We start from the raw sequence: 26,887 nt of genomic DNA on the forward strand, positions 1-26,887 counted from the left end.
GCAAGCGGGCTTGATGAGGATGCCAGTGGCCTTCAGATGTCTCTGGCTCCTGTCACATCTGTGTGAAGCTATAGGCTGGGTAAATATCAACCAGAGGGAACAAGCAAAGGCCATTTATTCAGAGGCTGCTGTAGCAGGGGAGTCAGCCACCAGCGTATGTCTTTTAGAAAGCTGCTTCAGCCCTAACCCCATTTTAGCTAGTCCTCAATTTAATCTGATATCTGAGTAGTGGACCTCTTACCCCATTTCTACCCATCTCAGGTTCATTGGCTGGGACCCCTGTGAAAAAAGACAGATGAACAAGAGAAAGATACACAGATTTATTTAATGTAAGTATTATGTGACACAGGAGTCTTCAAAAGGAGATGAAGGCCAGAAGAAACAGCTAAACCTGAATGGTTTCTGTTGCAGATTTGAGGAAGATATTGTGGAAAAATATGACAGAACAAAGAGAAAGAATGAGAGAAATGTAATAAACTGGGGGATCTTAGCAAAGCCTGTTTGCTCAGATTACTCTCTGTGTCCCTTCTAAGAGGTGTTGCCCAACACTTGTGTCCCCTGGGTATAGGGAGGGCCCCTCTCACAAAAGGGTTTTGATCTGCTTCAAGGGAAGGTCAGAGAGTCTTTTCTGCATGTGTACTTTCTCAAATTCCTTCAGCTTAGAATCAACATGTCAAGGTGCTATAGTTTAAAGTAGTGATGGTTTGACTCTGTGTCCCCACCAAATCTCATGCTGAATTATAATCCCCAGTGTTGGAGGTGGGGCCTAGTGAGAAGTGATTGGATCATGAGAGTGGAGTTCTCATGAATAAGTTAGCACCACCCCCTCCATCCTGTTCTCCTGACAGATTGTGAGTGAGTCATCGTGAGATCTAGTTGCTTAAAAGTCCGTAGCACCTCCCCCACGTTCCTCCTGCCCGGGCCACATGAAGTGCCAGCTCCCCGTTTGCCTCCCACCATGATTGTAAGTTTCCTGAGGGCTCCCTAGAAGCTGGATGCTTCCATACAGCCTGCAGAACTGTTTGCCAGTGAAGCCTCTTTTCTTTATAAATTATCCAGTCTCAGGTATTTCTTTACAGCAAGAATAGACTAATACAGGCAGTATATGCTGAAACCCATCACAGGTTATGGAAAAATGGTCAGGAAGGGTATAGTAACCTAGGGCTGTTCAGTAGTTTTTGTGACACAGATTCTAGTCTGGCCTTCATTGATAAGAGTTAAGAATCCTCTTTCTGGCACAGGAGAGGGAGACCTCTTTTCCAAATGCAAATTTCCTATACAAAAGGAAAATGTAGTAGAGCTTTTCCTGGATCTACTGATTCTCAATGGCCTTCAGTTCAAAATAGTCCATATGCCAAAGAGGCATACTTCGGGGTGGCACGCTTTTCTACCCTTCAAAATCAGACCTGCACTCTTACCTGATCACATAAAACACCTTGCTTCTGCCAGTGTGCCACATCAGTTTACCATTGTCATGGCAACACCCAGGAGTCACTGCCCCTTTCCATGGCAGTAATCCAGTGACCCAAAAGTTACTACCCCTTCCCTAGAAATTTCTGCATAATCCACTCCTTAATCTGCATGAATTTAAAGGTAGGTATAAATACAACTGCAAAACTGCCCTGAGCTGCTATCCTGCCTATGGCATAGCCCTACTCTGCAAGAGCAGTCACAGAGTTATAACACCACCAGAGTTATAACACTGCCACTTCAATAAAGCTGTTTTCTTCTACCTCTGGCTGGCCTTTGAATTCTTTCCTGGGCTAAGCCAAGAACCTTGTGGGCTAAGCCCCACTTTGGGCCTCACCTGTACTATATTAGAAGGAAAATATGTTTTTCCTCTTTTATACTTGCTCCCCGACCCTGAAGCCCTAAACACCTGTTCCTTTGTTTGGCCTGAGATAACCTTTAGGTTGCTCCTTACTGGGTACTCCCACGTGTATGTGTGATACACATGCAAATAAACATTCTTTGTTATTTTTCTCTTGTTAACATTTTACTTGCATAATTTACAGGGCTCCAGCTGGAGAAGCTACAGTGGGTACAGAAAGATGATTATTTTTTTCCTCCCCTACAGCTCTGTCTGGTTAGTCCAAAGTTGGAAGCAGGGACAAAAATTAGGGAAGCTGTCAGTTATCAATCAAGTCCTGGTCATTTGGGCAATTGTTATAGGGGTTAATATGTGGTTTCCTGGATTGTTGGTAGAGATAGCAGTCTGACTTCCTGCAGGTCTGAATTATGGCAGGCTGGCTTCCTGGGCTGGCTATTGAAGATAAGGAGTTGGTTTCCTGGGCAGGTTGCTGCAGGTTGTGGGTCTATTTTTATATACTGTCTGGCCATTGTCCATTGGTGTATTCAGTTTCTCATGACTATAACTGATTTGGAAATTTTATTCATCTTGTGTTTTCAAGGGTAATAGATAAAAGTTTTTGGTAATGTCAAGCATTTGATGCATATTATCTCATTTAATCACCATCCCAGTGGGTTAATATTTACCTGATTTTTGGAACAGAAAATGGAGGCAAAGAGCATGAAAAATTTGCCAAGATGAAAATACCTTGGAAATAGCAGAGTTGAGGTTTTGAACCTAAGCCTGATTCTTTTGAAGTTCATCCCTTCCTCCAGATACACAACAGAACTTCTCAAGTGTGGTCATAACCAGGCTGTGGAGCTGCCTGGTGGATCAGAAAACATGAGTCCCCTTCAATGTGGTTCTCTTGTCTGCATGCCAGGGGGCTGTCCAGCAAATCCATAGCTGCTTCCAGTTTTCCCATCAGCCGCTTTTATTTTTTTATATTTTTTAATTGTGGCAAAATACACAAAAAATTTATCATTTTAGTGTGTACAATTCATCAGCATTAAGTACATTCAAATATTCTGCAGTCATCCTGAGAACTTCCTCATCATCCCAAATGGAAATGCTTTGGCAGTCACTCTCCCTTCTCCCCCTCCCTTCTCCCCTGTGGAGAGGAGGAAAAATATCTTTTTCTCTGCGTATCTTCCATTCATGGCTGAGATCCCACACCAAGAAGGAGATTATTAAGAGATAAGCATACAAATGTATTTAATACAAGTTTTGCATGACACAGTAAACTTCATAAGAAAGTAGAGCCCCAGAAATAGCTAAACCTGAATCGTTTCATGCTAGGTTTGATGAAGAATGGATCATCACAGAGAAATAGAACACAAAGGATGTGATCTGACAGCAATAAACTGGGAGGAGCTTGGCAAGGCCTATTTGTTCAAAATCTTCTCTGTCCTTGTGTTTTCACAGAGAAAGATGTTCCCTTCCTCTGGGTATAGGAGGGCACCTCTCACATGAAAGTCTTATGACCTGCTTCAGGGGAAGTCAGAAAATACTTCCTGTATATACTCCTTCTCAAATTTCTCCAGCTTAAAATATTCAATATGCCAAGGCGCCATATTCTGGGGACAATGTGTCTTGAATCCCATCATCTGGAAATCACGAATCTACTGTCTGCCTTGTGGATTTACCTATTTTGAATATTTAATATGAATGGAATCATATTCTTTTTTTTTTTTAATTATAAGTTTAAGTTCTGGGGTACCTGTGCAGAACGTGCATGTTTGTTACATGGTTATATATGTGCCATGGTAGTTTGCTCCATCCATCACCCCATCATCTACATTAGGTATTTCTTCTAATGCTATCTCATCCCTAGCCCCCGATACCCCAACAGGCCCCGATGTGTGATGTTCCCCTCCCGGGGTCCATGTGCTCTCATCATTCAGATCCCACTTATGAGTGAGAGAACATGAGGTGTTTGGTTTTCCATTCTTGTGTTAGTTTGCTGAGAATGATGGCTTCCTGCTTCATCCATGTCCCTGTAAGGACATGAAGTCATCTTTTTTTCATGGCTGCATGGTATGAATGGAATCATATTCTAAGAGGCCTTTTGTGTCTGGCTTATTTCACTTCGTGTAAGATTTTCCGGGTTCATCCATGTTGTAGCCCAGGCGTCCCCAAACTATGGCCCGCGGGCCGCATGCGGCCCCCTGAGGCCATTTATCCGGCCCCCCGCTGCACTTCAGGAAGGGGCACCTCTTTCATTGGTGGTCAGTGAGAAGAGCACAGTATGTGGCAGCCCTCCAACGGTCTGAGGGACAGTGAACTGGTCCCCTGTGTAAAAAGTTTGGGGACGCCTGTTGTAGTCTGTGTAAGCACCTCATTCCTTTTTAAGGCTGAGTGCTATTCTGACTTATGGATATGACACATTGGCTTATCCAACTATCTGTTGATGGATACTCAGGTTGTTTCCACCTTTTACTATTGTGTCATTATGTTGTGAACATGGAAGTACAAGTTTTTGTCTGCAGCTCCGGCAGCTTCGGCTCTGTGCTCCCAGAGAGCTCATGGTGCCATCATCCCCTTGTTTCTCTACCAGACTTAGAATTCTTTTATTTTATTTTTCTTTATTTTTGGGAGGGAGTCTCGCTCTGTTGCCCAGGCTGGAGTGCAGTGGTGTGGTCTCGGCTCACTGCAACCTCCGTCTCCCGGGTTCAAGTGATTCTCCTGCCTCAGCTTTCTAAGTAGCTGGGATAACAGGCGCCTGCCACCACGTCCCGCAAATTTTCATATTTTTTAGTAGAGATGGGGTTTCACCATGTAGGCCAGGCTGATCTCCAATTCCTGACCTCAGGTGATCCACCTGCCTCAGTCTTCCAGAGTGCTGGGATTACAGGCATGAGCCACCGTGCTCTTCCCAGACCTGGAATTCCACCCTGGTGCAGTCCATCTTCTGGAACAACAGATAGGACAGGCTGTGAAGGGAAGCAGGAGAGCCATAGGAAGCGCCTCGAGTGATCTCCATGCAGGCATCTCTTCTGTGACTGTAAGTCACACCACGCAAAATGTTTTCTTAGGCTGAATGCCCAGCCCTTTCTCTGCTTGTCAAACGATTACTCACCCTTTATATCTGGTTCAAATGTCACTTCTCTGACTTATGTTCTCAGCAGTATTCTTTTGGGTATAAGATACTGAAAGAAAAGATGATGTAAATCCTCAAGAAATTTATAGGCATGAAGGATAGAAGCGATGGTAATGGCCAGGATTCATGGTAACTATCAGCAAGGAGTGGGAAGCTAGCAGGGTCGAGGCTGCCACTTTCTTCATCTCCCTTTGTCCCACCCCTCCCTCTTGTCTTCGCCCCATCTCTCACCAGATGCCTAAGTATCTTTGCCTTTCTCTTTGCTTTGTCTCTACTGTGGCACATGACCCAACATGGCCGTTGCTAGCCTTTCCACAGTGCAATCCTGCAACTTCGTTTACTGTTTTCTGGTGACTTCTCTTTCTGTCCTATTGTGGACTCAGTGCATGGATAGCTGACTTCATCACGGGTGGATCCTCTCATGGAATGTGTCTACCCTCCTGGTCTTTGACCCCTGAAACCAGGGTCACGTGACTTCCTGTCCCCTGTGGGATAGACTTTCCAGATATATTTATAAGAATCCCCCAAGCATATGTAATGCCTCTTGCTTTTGTATTCTTTTTTTTTTTTTTGAGAGACAGAGTCTCACTCTATCACCCAGCCTGGAGTGCAGTGGCATGATCTCAGCTCACTGCAACCTCTTCCTCCTGAGTTCAAGAAATTCTCCTGCCTCAGTTTCCCAAGTAGCTGGGACTACAGGCATGTGCCACTACACGCAGCTAATTTTTATATTTTGTCCTAGACGTGTCTGCACAACCCCATAAACAAATAAGTTTGGGTCCTGGCCTTTCTATTAACTCTTAGTAAGTTAGTAGAGACAGGGTTTCACTCTATGTTGGTCAGGCTGGTGTCTAACTCCAGACCTCAGGTGATGCACCCGCCTTCGCCTCCCAGAGTGCTGGGATTACAGGCATGAGCCACCGCGCCCAGCCTCTTTTGCATTCTTATAGCACTTCGTCATGTAGGCACATAAACAAGTGGATGGCATTCAAATACCATATTTGCTCCAGGAAAAAGAACTACTGCACACCAGGGACTGGTTTGGGTATAGCTGATATCTCCAGCAGAGTAACTTGCATGTTGTTGTTTAATACTAATATGCTTTAAAAATACAGAATCGGATGAGATTAAGCTACTTAAGTTTCTTCCAAAGGTATGAGAATATATTGAAAGGCAATGTCAGGGAGTTCCAAAGCAGGGGCTGGATTTGGACTAACAATTTGAGAGCACACTGCATTTATAAGATTTGTTTTACTTACCATGAGCAAGCTGCTTCAAAGCTGAGAGATGGGGGTATCATTTCTCAGCCGTAGGAGTGAGAGAGACGCTTGCATGTGGAGAATGTGCAGAAAGGTAGTTATTAGCTGATACGGAGCCCTGCAAAAAAATCACCTGGCGAATTCAGAGACAGCAGTGGGCAGGCTGGCATCTGGGTGTACGTGCGGTACCCTCGGGGAACAGCACTTCTCACCTACCATCCCAGTTCCTGCTGGAATCCTTATATGACAGCCATCAGTAGAACCTTCATTAGGCCCCTCCTTCAGGTCAAGCAGGCCAAGGAAGCTAAAAGCTGAGCTTGTGCAATAGCAGTCTAACCTTTGTTTAACGTGGCTGGGATTTAATGTGTCTAATGTGGTTGGATGAGTTTGAATGGGGAGAGGAAATTATTGGCAGTAGGGTTGGTGAGGAATGAAGCTAGCCGAATAGACGCTTTATCCTAATCAAGATCAAATGCCCCTGTTCCTACTCCTTTTACTTTCACATCGATTTACCCCGGGCCAGGCGAGGTGAGGAGGTGGCTTACGCCAGTGATCTGGCAATTTGGGAGGTTGAGATGGAAGGACCCCTTGAGCCCAGGAGTTTGAGACCAGCCCTGGCAACATAGTGAGACTCCCATCACTACAAACAAACAAAGAAAATTAGGCCAGGCCCAGTGGTATGTGCCCAGTCCCAGCTACTAGGGAGGCTGAGGCGGGAGAATCGCTTAAGCCCAGGAGTTCAAAACTGCAGCAAGCTGTGATTGTACCACTGCACTCTAGCCTCCACAACAGAGTGACATCTTGTCTCAAAAAAAAAAAAGAAAAGAAAAGAAAAGAAAAAAAAACATATCAATTTTACTTTCAAACTATTTTTTTTTCTTGGCCTTCGGACTCTGTGGTTGCCTGCAGGGCAAAAGAGTGCACACATCTCAGGTCTAAAGATTAGGGCAATATTGACCTGGCAAATACACTTTTCAGAGAATAGTGGGCTGAAAGGTGTGGATGCAGTTAGCTTGGGGCCACATGAGTGCTGCTCTTTGAATATGCCAAGACAGTCCTGCACCTTCCAAGAAGTAATTGGGCTGGGCATGGTGACTCACACCTGTAATTATAGCACTTTGGGAGGTTGAAACAGGTGAATCATTTGAGGTCAGGAGTTTGAGATCAGCCTGGCCAACATGGTGAAATCCTGTCTCCACTAAAAATACAAAAAAAAATTAGCTGGACTTGGTGGCGCACACCTGTAATCCTAGCTACTAGGGAGGCTGAGGCAGGAGAATCACTTGAACCCAAGAGATGAAGGTTGCAGTGAGCTGAGATCAGGCCACAGCACTCCAGCCTGGGCAACGGAGTGAGACTCTGTCTTAAAAAAAGAAGAAGTAATTGGATCAGGCAGGGGGAAGTACAGATGGAGTCTTTGGGATGAGATCAAGTGGAGAATTCTCCTTTGGAACTGATTTCTAATATTTCCCAAAAATGTGACACCCAAACCAATCATGATAGAATATCTGAACATGAACTACTAGGTATTAATTTTAGTGTGGATCAGAAAAAGCAATATAGGCTGGGTGTGGTGGCTTATGCTTGTAATCCCAGGACGTTGGGAGGCTGAGGTGGGCAGATCACAAGGTCAGGAGTTCGAGACCAGTCTGACCAACATGGTGAAACCCCATCTCTACAAAAAATACAAAAATTAGTTGAGTGTGGTGGCACACACCTGTAATCCCAGCTACTCAGGATACTGAGGCAGGAGAATCACTTGAACCCAGGAGGTGGAGATTCAGTGAGCCAAGATCACTCCATTGCACTCCAGCAATGTAGGTGACAGAGCGAGATTCTGTCTCAAAAATAAATAAATAAAAATAAAATAAAATAAAATAAAAAGCAATACAGCTTGCAGTCCAAGTGTTGTGTGATTCTACTGGTGTTTCTAAGATCAGGTGAAAATAGGCAAAGCCATGGCAATCCAGTTTATGCAAACAAATTCATTCCAGGCTTGATGTAAGCGCATGCTCGTCAGTATTTTAAACTTGTAAATGAACTTTCTTCCGTGGTGTTTTTGGAAGTACCAGTAGAATGAATAACCATTGCTATACTCCCTTCATACCCAGGAAACTTCCTTCAGCCCCCTCTCTTTGGGACTGTCAGGCTCTGCTGCGGGGGAGAGTAATGAGAAAAGACTGTTGAGCTCACTCTCCCAGAGACGCCACACAGAAATGAATGCTGGCGAGTGGACTGTTCTCAGTGTGCTTAGCCTGCATGGTGGCACTAGCCTCTGAAATAATGCCACAGTGAACCAAGGAAACCCTGGGCCTGTGCCAAAAGTGCCCATGCAGCTGAGCCTCTTGGAAACACAGAAGAGGAATCTAATACATGTTTGAGTTAGGGGCTATTTTTTAATAGTGAAAAAAATTAGAGAAATGCAAATTAAAACCGCATTGAGATACCATCTCATGCCAGTTAGAATGACGATCATTAAAAAGTCAGGAGACAACAGATGCTGGAGAGGATGTAGGGAAATAGGAATGCTTTTACACTATTGGTGGGAGTGTAAATTGGTTCAGCCATTGTGGAAGACAGTGTGACGATTCCTCAAGGATCTAGAACTAGAAATAACATTTGACCTGGGAATCCCATTACTGGATAAATACCCAAAGGATTATAAATCATTCTTTTATAAAGACACATGCTCACATATATTTATTGTGGCACTGCTTACAAAGCAAAGACCTGGAACCAACCCAAATGCCCATCAATGATTGACTGGATAAAGAAAATGTGGCACATATACACCATGGAATACTATGCAGCCCTAAAAAAGAATGCGTTTATGCCCCTTGCAGGGACATGGATGAAGCTGGAAACCATCATTCTCAGCAAACTAACACAGGAACAGAAAACCCAACACCGCATGTTCTCATTCATAAGTGGGTGTTGAACAGTGAGAACACGTGGACACAGGGTGGGGAACATCACACATTAGGACTGTCAGGGGGTGGGAAGCTAGGGGAGGAATAGCATTAGGAGAAATACCTAATGTAGATGACGGGGTGATGGATGCAGTCAACCACCATGGCGGGTGTGTACCTGTGTAACAAACCTGCACGTTCTGCACATATAACCCAGATCTTAAAGCACAATACAAATTATTTTAAAAGTCAGTTAATTAATTTTATTTTTATTATTTTGATAGGAGACAGAGTCTCACTCTGTTGTCGAGACAAGAGTACAGTGGTACAACCATGGCTCACTGCAGCCTCCAGCTCCTGGGCTCAAGCAATTCTCCCACTCCAGTCTCTCAAGTAGATGGGAACACAGGTGTGTGTTACCACACCTGGATAGTTTTTATTTATTTTTTTACTTTTTTAGAGAAAGGGTCTCACTGTGTTGCTCAGTCTGGTTTTAAGCTCCTGGCCTCAAGTGATGTTCCTGTTTCAGCCTTCTGAGTAGCTGGGATTATATGTGTGAGCCACCACATCGGACTGTTTTTAAATGACAAATAATAATGGTATAAATTGACTGGGTTCAGTATGATGTTTTGATACACATTTACATTGTGGAGTGATTAAATCAGGCTAATTAACTTATCCTTCACCTTACAAACTTATCATTTTTTGGTGATGAAAATACCTGAAATGTACTCTTTTAACAATTTTTAACTAGGTAGTGCGTTATTATTTATTATGGTCACCATTCTGCACACTAGATCACTAAAACTTACGCCTCTTGTCTATCTGAAAGTTTGTACCCTTTGATGAACATTTCTCTTTCCCCATCCAAACCCCTCTCTCAGCCTCTAATCATCATCATCCTTCTTTCTACTGCTATGAGGTCAACCTTTTTAGCTTCCACATGCAAGTGAGATGATGCAGTATTCATCTTTCTGTGCCTGGTTGGTGGTTGATTTCACTTAGCATAATATCCTCCAGGTTCATTCACGTAGCAAGTGACAGGGTTCCTTTTTTTTTTTTTTTTGAGACAAAGTCTTGCTCTGTCGCCAGGCTGGAGTGCAGTGGTGCCAGGCTGGAGTGGCAGGTTGCTCGCTGCAACCTCCGCCTCCCAGGTTCAAGTAATTCCCCTGCTTCAGCCTCCCGAGTAGCTGGCACCACAGGCATGCACCACCATGCCCGGCTGATGTTTTGTATTTTAGTAGAGATGGGATTTCATCATGTTGGCCAGGATGGTCTCCATCTCCTGACCTCATGATCTGCCCACATCAACGTCCCAAAGTGCTGGGATCACAGGCATGAGCCACTCACTGGGCCTAGTCAGGATTCCTTTTTAATAAAAAGCTAAATATATTCCATTTTGTATATGTGCCATGTTTTCTTTTTCATTCACCGATCGATGGATTCACAGTTTGCTTCTGTATGTTAGCAATGGTAAATAATGCTGTGATGAGCGTGGGAATGGAGGTATCCTTTGGATATATTTAATTTACTTTGTGTATATACTCAGTAGTAGACTTGCCAGATCAGATGGTAATTCTCCTTTTAGTTTTTGATGGAACACCCATACTGTTTTCTATAATTGGTTGTACGTGGTGGGGATTTTTCGAGTTACATTATCAAGGTTTTTTCATTTTGAGGAGTATTCTAGCATTCTTTTCTGAACACAATTTTTAACTTAAGAGCATTATTTTGTTTTTTCATCCTATATACTATATTGGGCTACTTCTGAGTTTTTGACCATGTGTTTCTGCTTTTCAAATTGCAGTAGTGAAGGAGTTAAAAGCATGCCACCCCAAAATATACCTCTCTGGCATATTGAGTATGTAAGTTAAAAGATATTTGAAGTCCAGCAGCTACTAGAACATCACTCTGACCTTCATGCTGTTTCTTTTTTCTTTTTCTTTTTTTTGAGACGGAGTGTTTGCTCTTGTTGCCCAGGCTGGAGTGCATTGGAGTGATCTCGGCTCACCACAACCTTCCTTTTCCAAGTTCAAGCGATTCTCCTGCCTCGGCCTCCCGAGTAGCTTGGATTACAGGCATATGCCGCTAGTTGTGTATTTTTAGTAGAGACAGGGCTTTTCCATGTTGGTCAGGCTGGTTTCCCGGCCTCAGGGGATCCGCCCGCCTCGGCCTCCCAAAGTGCTGAGATGAGAGGCCTGAGCCACCACACCTGACCCACGCTTTTTCAAAAGCCAAAGATGCAGTTCCCACGTGAAAGACAGCCTGCCCATACCAAAAGAAAGAGCATGCTTATCCTCAAGGATACAAAGCTGAGATTAAAAGAATTCTGTAAGACTCTTTTACACTAACTTATCTTATAAATTTCCCCGCATATTTCAGATGCTTCTTTACTATTCTTTGTTCAATTACTATTGATTCTTTGTTCAATTACTATTAATTCTTTGTTCAAACTTCTTATTCTTTGTTCAGTTCAGCATGTAACTGCTTCTGTGGGTCTTCTTTTCCTTAGGAGGGCTTCTGTGCCACGTGAAATCTGTATTAAATAAACGTATATATAGGCATTCCTCAGAGATGTTGTGGGTTGGATCCCAGACCACTGAAATAAGCAAATATCTCAATAAAGCAGGTCACAGGAATTTTTTTTTTTGGTTTCCTGGTGTATATAAAATTTACGTTTACACTAAACTGTAGCCTGTTAACTGTGCAGTAGAATTATGTCTAAAAACAATGGAAAGAACTTCATTTTAAAATACTTTAGTGCTGCACATCTGTAATCCCAGCTACTCAGGAGGCTGAGGCAGGAGAAACACTTGGACCCAGGACGCAGAGGTTGCAGCGAGCTGAGATCGCACCACTGCACTCCAGCCCGGGTGACAGAGCGAGATTCCGTCTCAAATAAAAAAAGAAAAAAAAAATCACAAACAAACAAAAAAAACCTTATTGCTAAAAGATGCTAAGGAAGTGGGGACCTGATGGCCTGATGTTGGAAAAGTGGCAGGGACATACTTGCTTGACTCACAGTTGTCACAGACCTTCCATTTGTCAAAAAACACAGTATCTCTGAAATGCACTAAAGCTAGCTCAGCCGGCCTGGACTTTTCTCCTGTTAGTCTTCTGGATGTCGATTTAATTCTTGGGTCCAGCCTAAGAAGATGGAGGTGGAGTTTTGTCTCCCTTGTAATATGGATATCAAGTTTCCTTTAAAACTAGATTGAAGGGGTTTTCTTTTAAAGGTAGTATGTTCTAAGAAAAATATTAAGTACTGATAAAGTGTCTTGGATTGTGACACCTGGAGCCTCTAGGTGTTATGTGGATATAGCAAAGATCTAGAAGGTGGCAAAAGTTAGGCAAACACTGGCTTGTATAATTTACTTTTTTCTGACACCTCTTTCTGCCCGTGGAAACTGCATGTCCCAAGGTCAACATTGAATCCCCCCTCTATCTTAAACACAGAGGCAGGTGTTCCCCTCTCTCAACTTAAGCGGTGCTGTGTATCTATCCCATTAGTTTCTTTTTTTGTTTGTTTTTTAGGCAGATTCTCACTCTGACGCTCAGGCTGGAGTGCAGAGACATGATCTCAGCTCACTACAATCTCTGCCTTCCAGGTTCAAGCGCTTCTCCTGCCTCAGTCTCCTGAGGAGTTGGGATTACAGGCACGCACCACCACGCCCAGGTATTTGTTTGGTATTTTTTAGTAGAGATGGGGTATCACCATGTTGGCCAGGCTGGTCTTGATTTTCTGACTCAAGCGATCTGCCTGCCTTGGCCTCCCAATGTGCTGGGATTACAAGTGTGAGCCACTGTGCCTGGCCCTAATGGGCTCTTATAGTAGTGGTCCTGTGTGGTTAGTTCTGCTTCTCTGTGCCCAAGTCCTGCTTTCTCAACAAGACCTAACGCTGCTTGAGGGGAAGAATGGGGATCTATATCGCCAGCCCCACACAGGAGAAAAGAACCGTCTTTCCCCACTCATTGCTATGTTCATGGCTGAAGCCCCTGTGACAAAAGACAATTAACAAAAGAAAAGCAGAACAAATTTATTTAATGAATTTATGTGACATGGGAATCAGAAAGGAAGTCACAAAGAAACAGGTAAACCTGTGTGTGTGTGTGTGTGTGTGTGTGTGTGTGTGTGTGTGGTGTGTGTGTGTGTGTGTGTGTGTGTGTGTGTTTAACGGAGTCTTACTCTGTTGCCCAGGCTGAATTGCAGTGGCACAATCTCAGCTCACTGCAACCTCCACCTCCCAGGTTCAAGAGATTGTCCTGCCTCTGCCTCCGGAGTAGCTGGGACGACAGGTGTGGGCCACCACGTCCGGCTAATTTTTGTATTTTTTTTTTTTTTTTAGTAGAAACGGGGTTTCACCATATTGAACAGGCTGGTCTCGAACTCCTAACCTCATGATCCACCTCGGTCTCCAAAAGGGCTGGGATTACAAGTGTGAGCCACTGCGCCTGGCCAAACCTGTGTATTTTTAATGCTTGGTGTGATAGAGAACTGAATCGTTCTGGAGAAGTGTGATTGGATTTTTTAAAAGTTTGTAAGAAACTTGGGGGAACTTAGCAAGGCCTGTTTGGTCAGATTCTTCTCTATAGCCCTGTGTCTTCAGAGAGAAGAAAGTTTCTTTCCTCTGGACATAGAAAGGGCACCCGTGGATTGAGGATCCCGGGACCTGGTTGGGGGAGAAGGGCAGGAGAAGGAGAGAGTGATCTTCCTGTTTCTGCTGTTTTCCGAAATGTGAATGTGCCATGTTTTGGGGTATCCTGAACCTCATCTCCCACCCACCCTGCCTCAGCCTGTAGTCCGTTGTACTGTTCAATGACAAGAGCAAATTCCTTACCCTCTCCAAGATTCACTTTCCCCATCTGTAAACGGGGATAATGATACTCTCACTTCATATTCTTACTTCACTGTTGCCAGGACAAAGTGAGTGAAGCTGGCATAGGCAAGCAACAGATAAAAAGATGCCTGATACAATTAATACGTCCTTGCGGGGTCATACAAAAGGACACAGCACTCTGTTCTCCTAGATTGCTAACTTTCAGTCTTAAATAAAAAAGCTAAGGAAGAAAAAGCTTTTAAGGGTCCAGTATGAGAAAGAGACAGTAAGTAACAGTGTGTTTCTCAGGGGGCGGAGCCTCCCCACGGTCCAGGCAGGAATTTACCAGGCAGCACACACAGGGTGCATTGAGCACAGCCCACTTACCTGCTAAGACTTAGGGGCTGTCTGAGGCACTCAGAGCACTGAGCGGGCTGTTGTGGGCCCAGAACCAGGAACAAGCATCCCTGTAATTGAGCAGAATGCGCCCTTTCTCTGGGTTAAAATTCCCAAACTCAAGAGTTTTCAAGCGATCTTATTTTATTGTTATTTTCTTTAACAGAAGACTTTGAGGTGTGAACCTAAAACAGTTATTCCTCCCCTGAGCTTGACTGCTGAATTACCCAGAGGAGCCCAGTGTCCTGCCATGAATGGGTATATTATGCCTTCCATTAAAAGTTGTGGCCCTTAATTAAAAACGTGATCGTGAGTCTTTATGGAGACATTGTTTGGGTTTTCTCTAGCTGTTAACACATCATAAATCATTTTAAAAGGACCTTTTCCCCTATCTCTTAATAGTTAGTGCATTTTAAAAAAAGCGATTTGAAAATAAAACTGGGATTAAATTTAGTGTTTGACAAGGTGCTAAGGGGCTCACCACCTCTGCCAGGGTAAGACAAGAGGGCTTTACTTCAGTTGCTACTGAGCTTGTTTCACTAGCTCCAGCCTGGGTGGGTCAATTCAAATGGCAGCGTGACTTCGGTGTAAGAAGGTTAACTTGCAGGTATCAGGAAAAGCTGCAGTCAGCCAGCGCTACCCTGTCTTTCCTTTATTATCTTGCGATTGCAAAGCATTCAACTCTGCTGACAAGAAACGCCTGCTTCTTTTATGGACTCTCCAGTAGTGCTATAAAGCAGGGCATGGCGTGGGTCGCGTGCAGGCGCATGTGAATAATCCATGAGTGCAGGAGACTTCGCCCTCCTCTGTCTTCCTAGCTTAGGTTCCTTGAGCGTGCAGTGAGTGGCTCGAGACCTTGGCTTCCAGTCCTCTCGGGAGTTCTGAGCGTACAGTGACAGGGACCAGCTTGTGTCTGAATGACGGTCACAAAGACTTCTCCATTTACTGTGCAGTTTGTACGGCCTTTGGGTTGGATGCAACAGAGGTCTCAAGACGGAAGAAAAAGCTGGGAGAAGATGCAGCACTGTGGGTGTGCAGTGTACCCTACAGGAATGCCGGCAGACAGCATTCCTCTGTAAAGGAGGAAAGCCATACTTCATACGGGTATTACGAGATGACACGTGCGAAAGGGTTTTTACAAACGGAGAGTCACCAGACAAGCAGGACAGGTGATGATGCTGCTTCTGCCAATTCTGTTTTCGGAATCATTTTCAAAAATCGTTTCTTTGCAACATGTCTAGTTGGCTGAGAAGATGCTTTCAGCTGCCTGCGTCCCACTTTCTAATGAGACTTCCAGATAGAGAAAGGCGCTATGTTGTTTGCTGCTAGGCGACATGCTTGTTGTCCACGACGTTTTCGTCGATGCGAGGTGTCCATCTCTAAGCTGGGGTTCGGCCTCAGAGCCTCGGTGTTGCAGTTCCGCCAAGACGCCAGTAGAGGGCGGGCTGCCCCCTCTGCTCGGCCGCACCTGGACGCTGGTGGCTCTTGGGCTCCCCTCTCCCTGTCCTGGCTGTGACCCCCACTCTTGTGTGCCACAGAGACCACATACATGGCGGGCAGTGGTTTCTCATCGTGTTTACTGAAGGGAAAGGGAATTTAAGAGGAATTCTCCAGAAATTACAAAATGCCAGACGTCTCATTCCTGCTGACAGCCCGTTCCAGCGTTTATCCCTGATTCAACCTGGGGTCCCTTGGCTCAGACGCTCACCTCCCGCAGCCTCTGTCCTCTGACTTCGCCCAGCCTGCGGCCTGCCTGCCTCCACTGCTTCAGATGAGCAAGTCGGCTTCTAGATATGCACGCTTGACTCTCACAGATGTGTTCTAGAGGACACGTTCCCCACAGCACGGCTTGTGATAGAAAAAACTGGAAACAAGAGAAATATTTCTCAACAAGGGAATGGATAAGTATATTATAGTATTCTCCTGCTGTGGAATACAACAGAGAAAGAAAAGCCAGTGAACTAGAACTGAAGACATCAACATAACTATAAATACTCTGAACAAAACGTTGGCCTGGCAGGACTTGGGCACACAGAAGCAGGACCACTACCATAAGAGCCCATTAGGGCTAGGCAGGGTGGCTCCCGCCTGTAATCTCAGCATTTTGGGAGGCCAAGGCAGGCAGATCACCTGAGGTCAGGAGTTCAAGACCAGCCTGGTCAACATGGTGTAACCTCATCTCTACTAAAAATACAAAAATTAGCCAGATGTGTTGGTGCACATCTGTAGGAGAATTGCTTAAATCCAGAAGGCTGAGGTTGCAATGAGCTGAGATCATGCCACTGCACTCCACCCTGGGCCAGAGAGTAAGACTCCACATCTCCAAAAAACCCCGCAAAAACCCAATACCTCAAATAAAATGTCGAGAGAGAGAAATGTGTTCCATATAATAAATTTATTTAAATTTTAATGAAATCAAAAGACATTATACACATTGTTTACCAATATGCATATTTATATATGTACTCTATATGTAATATATATTATATATATGTTATACAAAGAGGAGGAATAAAGACAGGAGAGGCAGACAGAGAGAGAAGGAGATTAAAAAAAAAGAGAGATGTGCTATATCAAACGTCTATGTAGACTTTAAAAAACACAAAACATTGTCCATACTGTTTATATATACATACATGGGTATGCATGTGTGTGTGAGAGAGAAAGAGAGATCTCCAGAAAAGATGAGGAATAGCATTGGTGGGAAGAATAAAAGGTGCTCTACCTATAATATTTATCTGTAGTATTTTTTAAAAATGAAGCTGAAATGCAAAACATTAACATTGGCTAATTCTGGACAGTGGGTACACAGATATGTAAGTTTAACATTCCCCCCACTGCCCACTGCCCTTGTACTTTAAAAAGCTTCTTTAAAACCCAAGGACTTAGCAACTTGTTTGAAATGCAGGCCAGGAGAGGAAGAAGACAAGAGGAAAAATGATCCTGGGACTTACTGGTAATTTTTTTCCCTGGTTCAGCTCAGTGGCTGAACACAGCTGGGGAGGTCACTCCTCTGTGTCTTTCCCTCAGGGTGTTTGACATCCAATTCTCATTTCTCTTGAAGAAGCCCTGCTGTTTTACTGCAGCTTCTCCCCAGCGAGGATAGCAATGCAGCTTTACAATGAAGGCCTTTGGTTGGCTTGACTTTCTGTGCTTGGATGTCAGAGAACCACTCTGCCATTGGTTTGGACTTGATCAATTGCCTCCATGTTTAAGAATTGTTTGGCCGGGCGCAGTGGCTCACACCTGTAATCCCAGCACTTTGGGATACCGAGGTGGGCAGATCACCTCAGGTCAGGAGTTCGAGACTAGCCTGACTAACATGGTGAAACCCCGTTCCTACCAAAAATACAGAAAATAAGCTGGGCATGGTGGCAGGCGCCTGTAATCCCAGCTATTCCGGAGGCTGAGGCAGGAGAATCACTCGAACCCAGGAAGCAGAGGCTGCAGTGAGCCGAGATTACAGCATTGCACTCCACCTTGAGTAACAAGAGCAAAACTCCATCTCAAAAAAAACCCAAAAAACAAAAAACAAAAAAAAACACAAAGAATCATCAATGGAAATCCCCCCAGTCCTCTGTGATAAACCTGCTCTCTAAGGAACCCAGTGGGGGAAAAACTATGTTTTTTAATGTATCTTAGATCATCAGAAGTGTCTACAAGTTACTCTAAAAGTGGTAGAGTAAAAACAGTCACTTGAGCTTGATTAGTTTTGAAGAGCTGATCCCAAGGGGTAGTTAGGCTCTCTAAATTTCCAGACTTTTTAAACCCCGTTAACGAGTGCAAGGAAAATGGATGCTAGCTTAGGCCTGCTTTATACATTAAAAATATGAAACATAAAATTTTTTTAAAATTGAGATTTGGGTCTATACTACTTTTTGAAAAGTTAAAAAGCAAATATAGTGAAACTGCTAGTCTCATCAACTTGGACAGAATCACTGGGTTAAGTAGAATTGAAAGGAGCTTTGGGAGAATGAAAGCGTGTCATCTCACAAACCCCAAAGGAGGGGGCCCTAGACACAGTTAGGTGTGAATCCTCCTTTCTAGGTCTTCAAATTTCCAGTGCTTTAGGGAAGAAAGACCTCTTAGTGCAAACCTGAATCATTGTAAGGGACAATAACCCGGAAAGGATAAAATGCTTTCAGAAATTAAATTTTGACAATATAATTACAAATGATTTTTAATGAAGAAAAGAGGGAGATATCTCTAAAAATCAATATGGCTAGACTATCTGATTAATTCATATTTTAAGAGAACACCTACAAGAGCTATAAGGGAAGGCATGGCACAAGGAACAAATAGAGAAGAGCGGTTGGTATGAACGTGTAAAGGCAGAGAAGCAGTGAGGCTTGGAAAAGCCTCAGAAGACAGGAGCTTCCTCACATGTGTCAGAGAATAACGAGGAATGGATGAACCCTCTCTTTGAAGTGAATGTGAAATAGATACCACAGGAAAAAACAGAATGACTCTAGCATTTTAAAAACTTATTTTTATTCTGTTTGCTGAATTTGGCAGTCTCCAAACTTGAAAGAAGTTGAACGAAATTCCTCAAGTGGGAATCGAAACTCCTCGAGACAGTAATCATATATGCAACATGAACGTGTTAATTTTTATTCTTTTCAGGTTTTTGCATTCAGAATTGTTCTTATCTTAGAAAATGAATTGACAGGTTTTCTGTCTTTTTCTATGCTCTGAAACCATAGAATTGACATAAAAGGTAACTGGTAAACACTTGACAGAATTCATTTTTTTTTTTGAGGCTGAGTCTTGCTCTGTCGCCCAGGCTGGAGTGCAATGGCGTGATCTCGGCTCACTGCAACCTCCGCCTCCCAGGTTCAAGCGATTCTCCTGCCTCAGCTTCCTGAGCAGCTGGGCTTACAGGCATGCCCCACCATACGCAGTTAATTTTTTTTGTATTTTTAGTAGAGGTGGGATTTTACTCTGTTGGTCAGGCTGGTCTTGAACTCCTGACCTCAAGCAGTCCACCCACTTTGGCCTCCCAAAGTGCTGGGATTATAGGAATGAGAGCCACTGCACCCAGCCCATCAGAATTATTATTATAATTATTATTATTATTTTTTTTTTTTTGAGACGGAGTTTTGCTCTTGTTACCCAGGCTGGAGTGCAATGGTGCGATCTCGGCTCACTGCAACCTCCGCCTCCTGGGTTCAGGCAATTCTCCTGCCTCAGCCTCCTGAGTAGCTGGGATTACAGGCACGTGCCACCATGCCCAGCTAATTTTTTGTATTTTTAGTAGAGACGGGGTTTCACCATGTTGGCCGGGATGGTCTCGATCTCTCGACCTTGTGATCCACCCGCCTCGGCCTCCCAAAGTGCTGGGATTACAGGCTTGAGCCACCACACCCGGCCCAGAATTATTTTTAAAATTTATTTATTTATTTATTTTTGCTGAGAAGACTTAGACCCAAGGAACCTTGGTTATGAGCTCCCAACAGAATTCATTTCTAGAGCTGCTTAAAATTAGGCCTCTTTGTATGGATAGGTCTTGAACAACTTTCTTTACTATTTTTTCTATCATTCTTAGGCTTTTAAATTTTCTATATATTTAGTGTCAATTTTTATAATTTATGTTTTCCTGGAATTTTTTTATTTATAAAAATAAAAAGCATTTTTCTTTATTAAAATAAAAATATGTAGCATTTGTTTAGGGTTTTAAAAATTGTCCCCATCCATAGCAACAAATGGCTACAAATGGCATTATTCCTTTTTTCAGACTCTGACTTCTGTACTTGTGTTTTTCTCTTTTTGATTCATTCAGCATTACTTCTGTTTTTCTTCAGTTTATTGACACTTGCCTTTAACCTGATACACTTCGCCTTTTGTTGGATATATGTTCTCATGTATATTTCTAGTCTCCCACATGAAAAGTTTTTAGTTCTTGTATTTCCATTTTTCCTTTTGATAATGCAAGGCAGTTAAGAGTAATTTCCCTAACGTTAAACACTATTGTTATTTTCTAAAGAGTCTGTAATTACAGGTTTTAAAACTTTTAATTTCAAAATATTTTTAAATTTACAGAAAATTGCAAAAATAGATCCCCCAACTTTTTTTTTTTTTGACTGAGTCTCACTCTGTTGCCCAGGCTGAGGTTCAGTGGCGTGATCTCGGCTCATGTAACCTCTGCCTCCCGGGTTCAAGCAATTTTTCTGCCTCAGCCTCCCGAGTAGCTGGGATTACAGGTGCCCACCACCATGCCCAACTAATTTTTGTATTTTTAGTAGAGACAGGGTTTCACCATGTTGAGCAGGTTGGGCTCGAACTCCTGACCTCAAGTGATCCACCCACCTCGGCCTCCCAAAATGCTGGAATTACAGGCGTGGGATTACAAGGGACTACCTAGCCATTCCCCCAACTTTTAAAACATAGTAGTTGCAGAAGTGTTGGAGATATGTGAAATAGGCCTGATTTATACATTAAAAATATGAAACATTAATCTTTTTAGAAAAATTTGTATAACCATTATACAGCTATTAAAACTAAGAAATTAACATGGGTACACCAACACTAAGTAAACCACAAACTTTATTCAATTTTTTCAGTAATGTTTTTTCCAATCCAGGTCCCCATATTGCATTGAAGTGTCAAGACTCCTTGAGAAAACGGTATTGTTCCTTAGTCTTTTTGTTGTTTTTCATTCAAGACCTTGATGTGTTTGAAAAGTACCTATCAGTTAGTTTGCAAAGTGTTACTCCATTTGGGTTTGCCTGATGTTTTGTCATGATTAGGTTGAGGTAATGCATTTTTGGCAGGAATACCACAGAGGTGATGCTCCCTTTCAGAGTGTATTACATCTGAAGGTACATGAGAGTAATGTGTCTTGGGCCGGGCGTGGTGGCTCACGCCTATAATCCTAGCACTTCGGGAGGCTGAGGTGGGTGGATCACCTGAGGTCAGGAGTTCAAGACCAGCCTGGCCATCGTGGTGAAACCCCATCTTTAAAAAAAAAAAAGATATTAATGTGTCTTATTACTGGTGATGTCAATTTTGACCACTTGTTTGAGGTCTACTTGGGTTTCTCCAAAATTAACTTACCATCTTCCCTTATGTCATATATATCAGGGGATATACCTTTAGAGTATTCAAGTATTCTATTTCCCCTCAAGCTTTTATCAATTAATTGTATTATACATTATGAATTTTGTCCTTAATTACTGTTGGTTATTTTCCATCTTCAAATATCCTATTTCCCCTCAAACTTCTGCCAATTAATTTTATTATGCATTAGTGGATTTCATCTATGATGATTACTGTTGGTTATGTTCCATCCTCTTAATTTCTTTTGCATTTATTAATTGAAATTGTCCTTAAAAGAACAGCCGTCCCTTGTCTGCCATTGAATTATTTATTCAATTATTTATTTATACCTATATGGTCTTATGGATGCTGATTTTAATAGATTGATTATAATCTAACACTATTGTTGTTTTCTTTGTTGTTCAATTTGTTCCAGTTTGGGCTACTAGGCACTTTCTCAGATAGGTTCTTAGGTCATTTCGACAAGCCCCCATCCTTTCTTCATCACTGTCTTATTTCTAGCACCACAAGATGTTACAGGTTCATCATGTATTTTTCTTGTCTCAACCCAGCAATTCATTACTTATCCAAGAAGCCCTGTCACCTTTTATTAAAGAATGGTATTTAGAAACCAAGGTCTAGGCACAAGGATGTGCTCATTGTTACTGAGATTTCATTGCTTCTAGGCCGTCTCCATGGAAAGAGCTTGAGAATACTCCATGAATATGTATTAACCCATGTAGACACACAAACCTGTACCTATCAATCTATCTAGCTATCGATTGAAAAACACCCTATGAGTTCACATGGATATCTTCAATTCAAATGCAGCACCAAAGGGCTGCGCCTGATGGCTCACCCCTGTAATCCCAGCACTTTGGGAGGCCAAGGAAGGCAGATCACCTGAGGTCAGGTGTTCGAGACTAGCCTGGTCAACATGGTGAATCCCCGTCTCTACTAAAAATAAAAAAATTAGCTGGGTGTGGTGGCAGGTGCCTGCAGTCCCAGCTATTTAGCAGGCTGAGAGGCAGAAGAATTGTTTGAACCCAGGAGGCAGAGGTTACAGCAAGCTGAGATCCTGCCACTGCACTCCAACCTTAGTAACAGGGTGAAACTCTGTCTCAAAAACAAACAAACAAACAACCCACCATGGGACTTATTTTAGCTTTCTTCTTTTCCTTATTTGTAACTTCTTTCTCTGACAAAAGAAAGGCTCTCTTATTATCAAAATATATTTATTTCTTCAACAGTAGAATATACATAGTCTTTGAATTATGAACCCATACCTCAGTGAGAAAAAAAAGTGCTGACTAGGGCACAATATGAATATATAGTTCTTTTTGTCTTTAGCCCTATTTACCATAACCTCCTTAGCCTTATTTACCACATTTGGTCAAATACAGCTTTCCAAGGCTACGTAGAATACTTCTCTTTCTTGTACTCCTCATGGTGGCTGCCTTACTAATTTCTAATGCAGTCAGATTCCTTTTTTACAGTTTGTATTCTATTTTGTGTTGCCATACTTGATTTATTCTGAAAAAATTCACATATAGTAAAATTTACTCACTTTATTGTTGGGTATCTGCCATGTATCTGCCACCACTATTGTGATAGAGATCAGTTTCACCATCCCCCAAATCCCTTCATGCTGCCCCTTTGCAGTCAGACCTTCCCTCCTATCTAATCTCTGACAACCACTTATCTGGTTTTTGTTTGTTGAGTTTGCCTTTTCCAGAATAAGCTATAAATGCAACCATATAATATGCAGCATTTTGGTTCTGACTTCCTTCCCTTAGAAAAATGCTCTTAAGCCTGGGCCTGGTGGCTCACGCCTGTAATCCCAGCACTTTAGGAGGCCAAGGCGGGTAGATCATGAGGCCAAGAGATCGAGACTATCCTGGCCAACATGGTTAAACCCCATCTCTACTAAAAATAAAAACATTAGCTGGAGGTGGTGGAATGCACCTGTAGTCCCAGCTTCTCAGGAGGCTGAGGCAGGAGAATTGCTTAAACCCAGGACGCAGAGGTTGCCCTGAGCCAAGATAGCCCTGCTGCACTCCAGTCGGGCGATAGAGCTAGATTCCATCTAAAAAGAAAAAAAGAAAAATGCACTTAAGATTCATCTATTTGTTGTGTGCATTGTTAGTTCGCCCTTTTTTATTGCAAGGTGGTGTTTCAGTGTGTGGTGGTATCACAATTTGTTTATCCATTCATCAGTGCAAGGATATTTGTTTTTTTTTCTCCCTAGTTTCCTGTTTTTATCAATAAACAATTACATATTGGTCTTTGTGTGGACATATATTTTCATTTCTCTAAAATAAATTCCTCAAAATAGGATTGCAGGGTGATAATAGGTGTACCTGTGCCATATTGGATATTGCCAAAGCGTTTTCCAAAGCGGCTCAACACTTTCCCATTTTTGCCAGTAGTAAATGTATTGCTACCATTGCTCTCCATCTTTGTCAACATTTAATGTTGTCAGGCTTTTCAGTTTTAGTGTTAATTGTAGATGTGTAGTGGCACTACGTTTTGGATTTAATTTGTATTTTCTGAATAATTTAAATGCTTTAGAGCAGGGGTGCCTAATCTTTTGGCTTCCCTGGGCCACATTAGAAGAATTGTCTTAGGCCACACATAAAATACACTAACACTAATGATAGCTGATAGCTGGAAAAAAAAAAAAAGTCTGTGCGTAAATTTCATGTTATAAGAAAGCTTGTGAATTTGTGTTGGGCAGCATTCAAAGCTGTCCTGGGCCAAATGTGGCCTGTGGGCTGTAGGTTGGACAAGCTGGCTTTGATATTATTTGTTATTTGCTTGTCTTCTTTGGTGAATGTCTGTTTAAAACTTTTGAGCTTCTACTTCTTCTGATACCCATCTTTTGTAGTAGGACGATTATTCAGAATCTTTTGATTGATGCTTTTCCTTATCTATTAATTATTCTCATGTATTTCTTTTTACTTCACCCCTGAAGAGTTAGTGATAGTGACTATTGCAGCTGTGGTGTTGCTGGCTGTAGCAATGGTAGTGGTGGAAGCCATTGTTTTTTTTGTTTATGAAATGATCGAAGGAACTTACAATATTGTTCTTGAAGAGGTGAGAACTTGGGGTAGTGACAGTTGCCTTCAACTCTATGATGTGCTTTATACGTAGAGAAACTGCTGGACTTCTTCTGTATCACTGAAGACTTGTGAATGATAGGCAGTGGGCATTAAAAGGCACGTTGATAACAGCTTAACATATGGGAGGATTTCTAACAATTTTAAGTGGTCAGCGGCAGAATGAGCTTTCAGTGAGGAAATGGGTTCAGTGTTAGATGTAGGTAGGTCAGGGGGGGTCACTTGCTAATGGTGACATAGAACGTAACCTATAGGAGGCAGGAGACTGGGAGAGGGAGTGACCTCTGTGATCCTGTTGGGCATGAATTTTCTTATGGTCCTATGTAAGTTGTTGCGGAGTGAAAAACATTATTGGGAGTTCAGTCTTCTGAGCCACAGGCCACCTTTCACCTCTTTTAGAGTGACGTCATGCTTAAGAGCACCTGCTACATAATTAGCCTGTCATGGGCCGCATCCTGGCTCTGCCTCACGTTAGCTCCTTTGAACACTTAGAGCCTTGTTGTGTGAGTTAAAGGCAATAATCCATGCAGGGTGGAGTGTCTGTCTGGTGTATAGTGAGGGCACTATTCATCACAGCTATCATTATAACAAGTGCCCTCTCTCAAGTGCCTTAATCTCTTTGCCTTCATCTTAACATTTTCTATTGTTTGTGTATTACCTGACAGTCCTTGCTACAATGGGGAAGACATGATATCTTGGTTCTTTTGTCCAGAGACTCACCATGTATCTTGGAGCTCCCTTTTGGGGAGACCCATCCCTTAGGCACATTCTGACTTACTGTAGTCTTACTTTTTCAACTCTGCCAAATGAAATATTATGTCCTCCAAAATTGTGCAGGTAGGAAATCCTTCATTCTTTCCTTGGTAGGTAATGAAAGAGCCAAAATTCTCTTGCCATCATGAACATCTACCAAGAGTTTTCACACTACTGCTTGACCTTGCTGTCTGATCTGGGAACCAGTTAACCAAGGTTATTGCACTTCAGACTAAATAATCTGTCATGTTGTTCCTTATCTTGTCTTGGGCCTACCTTCGGTATTAGTGTTTGCTTAATATCTGAAGAAGATATTTTGTTTAAATTCTCACTTTGATAGAATTTCGGAGCCAAGGGGATTTTTTTTCTCAAAGCAAAATTTTACAAACCCTCGTGCCTTGCTCCTTAGAGCTCCATCCAGTCTGCAACCACACCTCTTCCCTTACCCCCAGTAAAGCCTGGTTTCAGCGTGGGTCACACAATCTGTTTCCACTTTCTGTACTTTGGCTGACACCTAAAGGGGAAAGTTCTCTAAAACAGTGACTTGGTGAGATATCCTAGCTGCCACTTCCAAGGAAGTGTTTCATAATATTGTCCAATCACTTGGTGTCTGGCGTAAGAGGGCCAACATTGGGAATCTCAAAAGTGTCTTCAGGCTTTGTTTTTCAAACCAATAATTCCATGAAATATGAAAAGAAAGGTTGATTTCTGTAAGTCCCTGCTTTCAAGTTTCACTGCGAGCCATTTGCACAGGAAGTCAAAACATCTGTATTGGAAGGGTTCGGTCATTTTCTGAAAAATTCTGTCTTTTCATTAATCAAACATACCATATTTTCTTCCACTTGGCAAGACTAAAGCAAGCTGGAAAATTGGAATTGTAGGATCTTAGAGCTGGACGAAACCTTATGAAACATCCAGTCTCATCTTTTCTCAGTGCAGGAATATCCTTAAGAACATTAAAAATGGCTCTAAATTCTCTCCTGGGTTGAGGTCTCAGTGCTTCCTAAGACAGACCATCTAATTGTAGGCTTATTTTATTTTATTTTATTTTATTTTTTTGAGACAGAGTGTAGCTTTGTGACCAGGCTGGAGTGCAGTGACACAATCTCAACTCACTGCAACCTCTGCCTCCTGGCTTCAAGCAATTCTCCTGCCTCAGCCTCCTGAGTAGCTGGGACTACAGGTGCATGCTATCATGCCCAGCTAATTTTAGTATTTTTTAGTAGAGACAGTGTTTCACCATGCTAGCCAGGATGGGCTTGATCTCTTGACCTCATGATCCACCCACCTCGACCTCCCAAAGTGCTGGGATTACAGCCATGAGCCACTGCGCCTGGCCTGTAGGCTTTTTATTGTTAAATATCTCTTCCTTTTTTGCTGTGTCAAAATGTCACTAATAACTTTCTAGTCATTCGTAGGGACTGGCAAAGATTTCATGACAAAGAGACCAAAAGCAATGGCAACAAAAGCAACAATTGACAAGTGGGATCTAATTAAACTCAAGAGCTTCTGCACAGCAAAAGAAACTATCAGCAGAGTAAACAGACAACTAGTTCAATTCGTTTTGTGCAAAGCAGTATGGCAATTTTTCGAAGATCTAAAAGCAGAACTACCATATGACCCAGCAATCCTGTTACTGGGTACATACCC

General features: G+C 42.7%; 1 protein-coding gene across 1 annotated transcript in view; it reads left to right on the forward strand.

Annotated features, from left to right (window-relative positions):
- LOC104651592 (uncharacterized) overlaps positions 1-26,887 on the forward strand; it is a 226,075-nt gene that overhangs the window by 80,526 nt on the left and 118,662 nt on the right. The window contains exon 5 of the mRNA XM_074389101.1: positions 12,726-12,793. Coding sequence (XP_074245202.1) covers positions 12,726-12,793 — 68 coding nt within the window. The remainder of the gene's footprint in view (positions 1-12,725; positions 12,794-26,887) is intronic.

The sequence above is a fragment of the Saimiri boliviensis genome, chromosome 17 (assembly GCF_048565385.1).
Source record: "Saimiri boliviensis isolate mSaiBol1 chromosome 17, mSaiBol1.pri, whole genome shotgun sequence".
In the NCBI taxonomy this organism is placed as follows: domain Eukaryota; kingdom Metazoa; phylum Chordata; class Mammalia; order Primates; family Cebidae; genus Saimiri; species Saimiri boliviensis.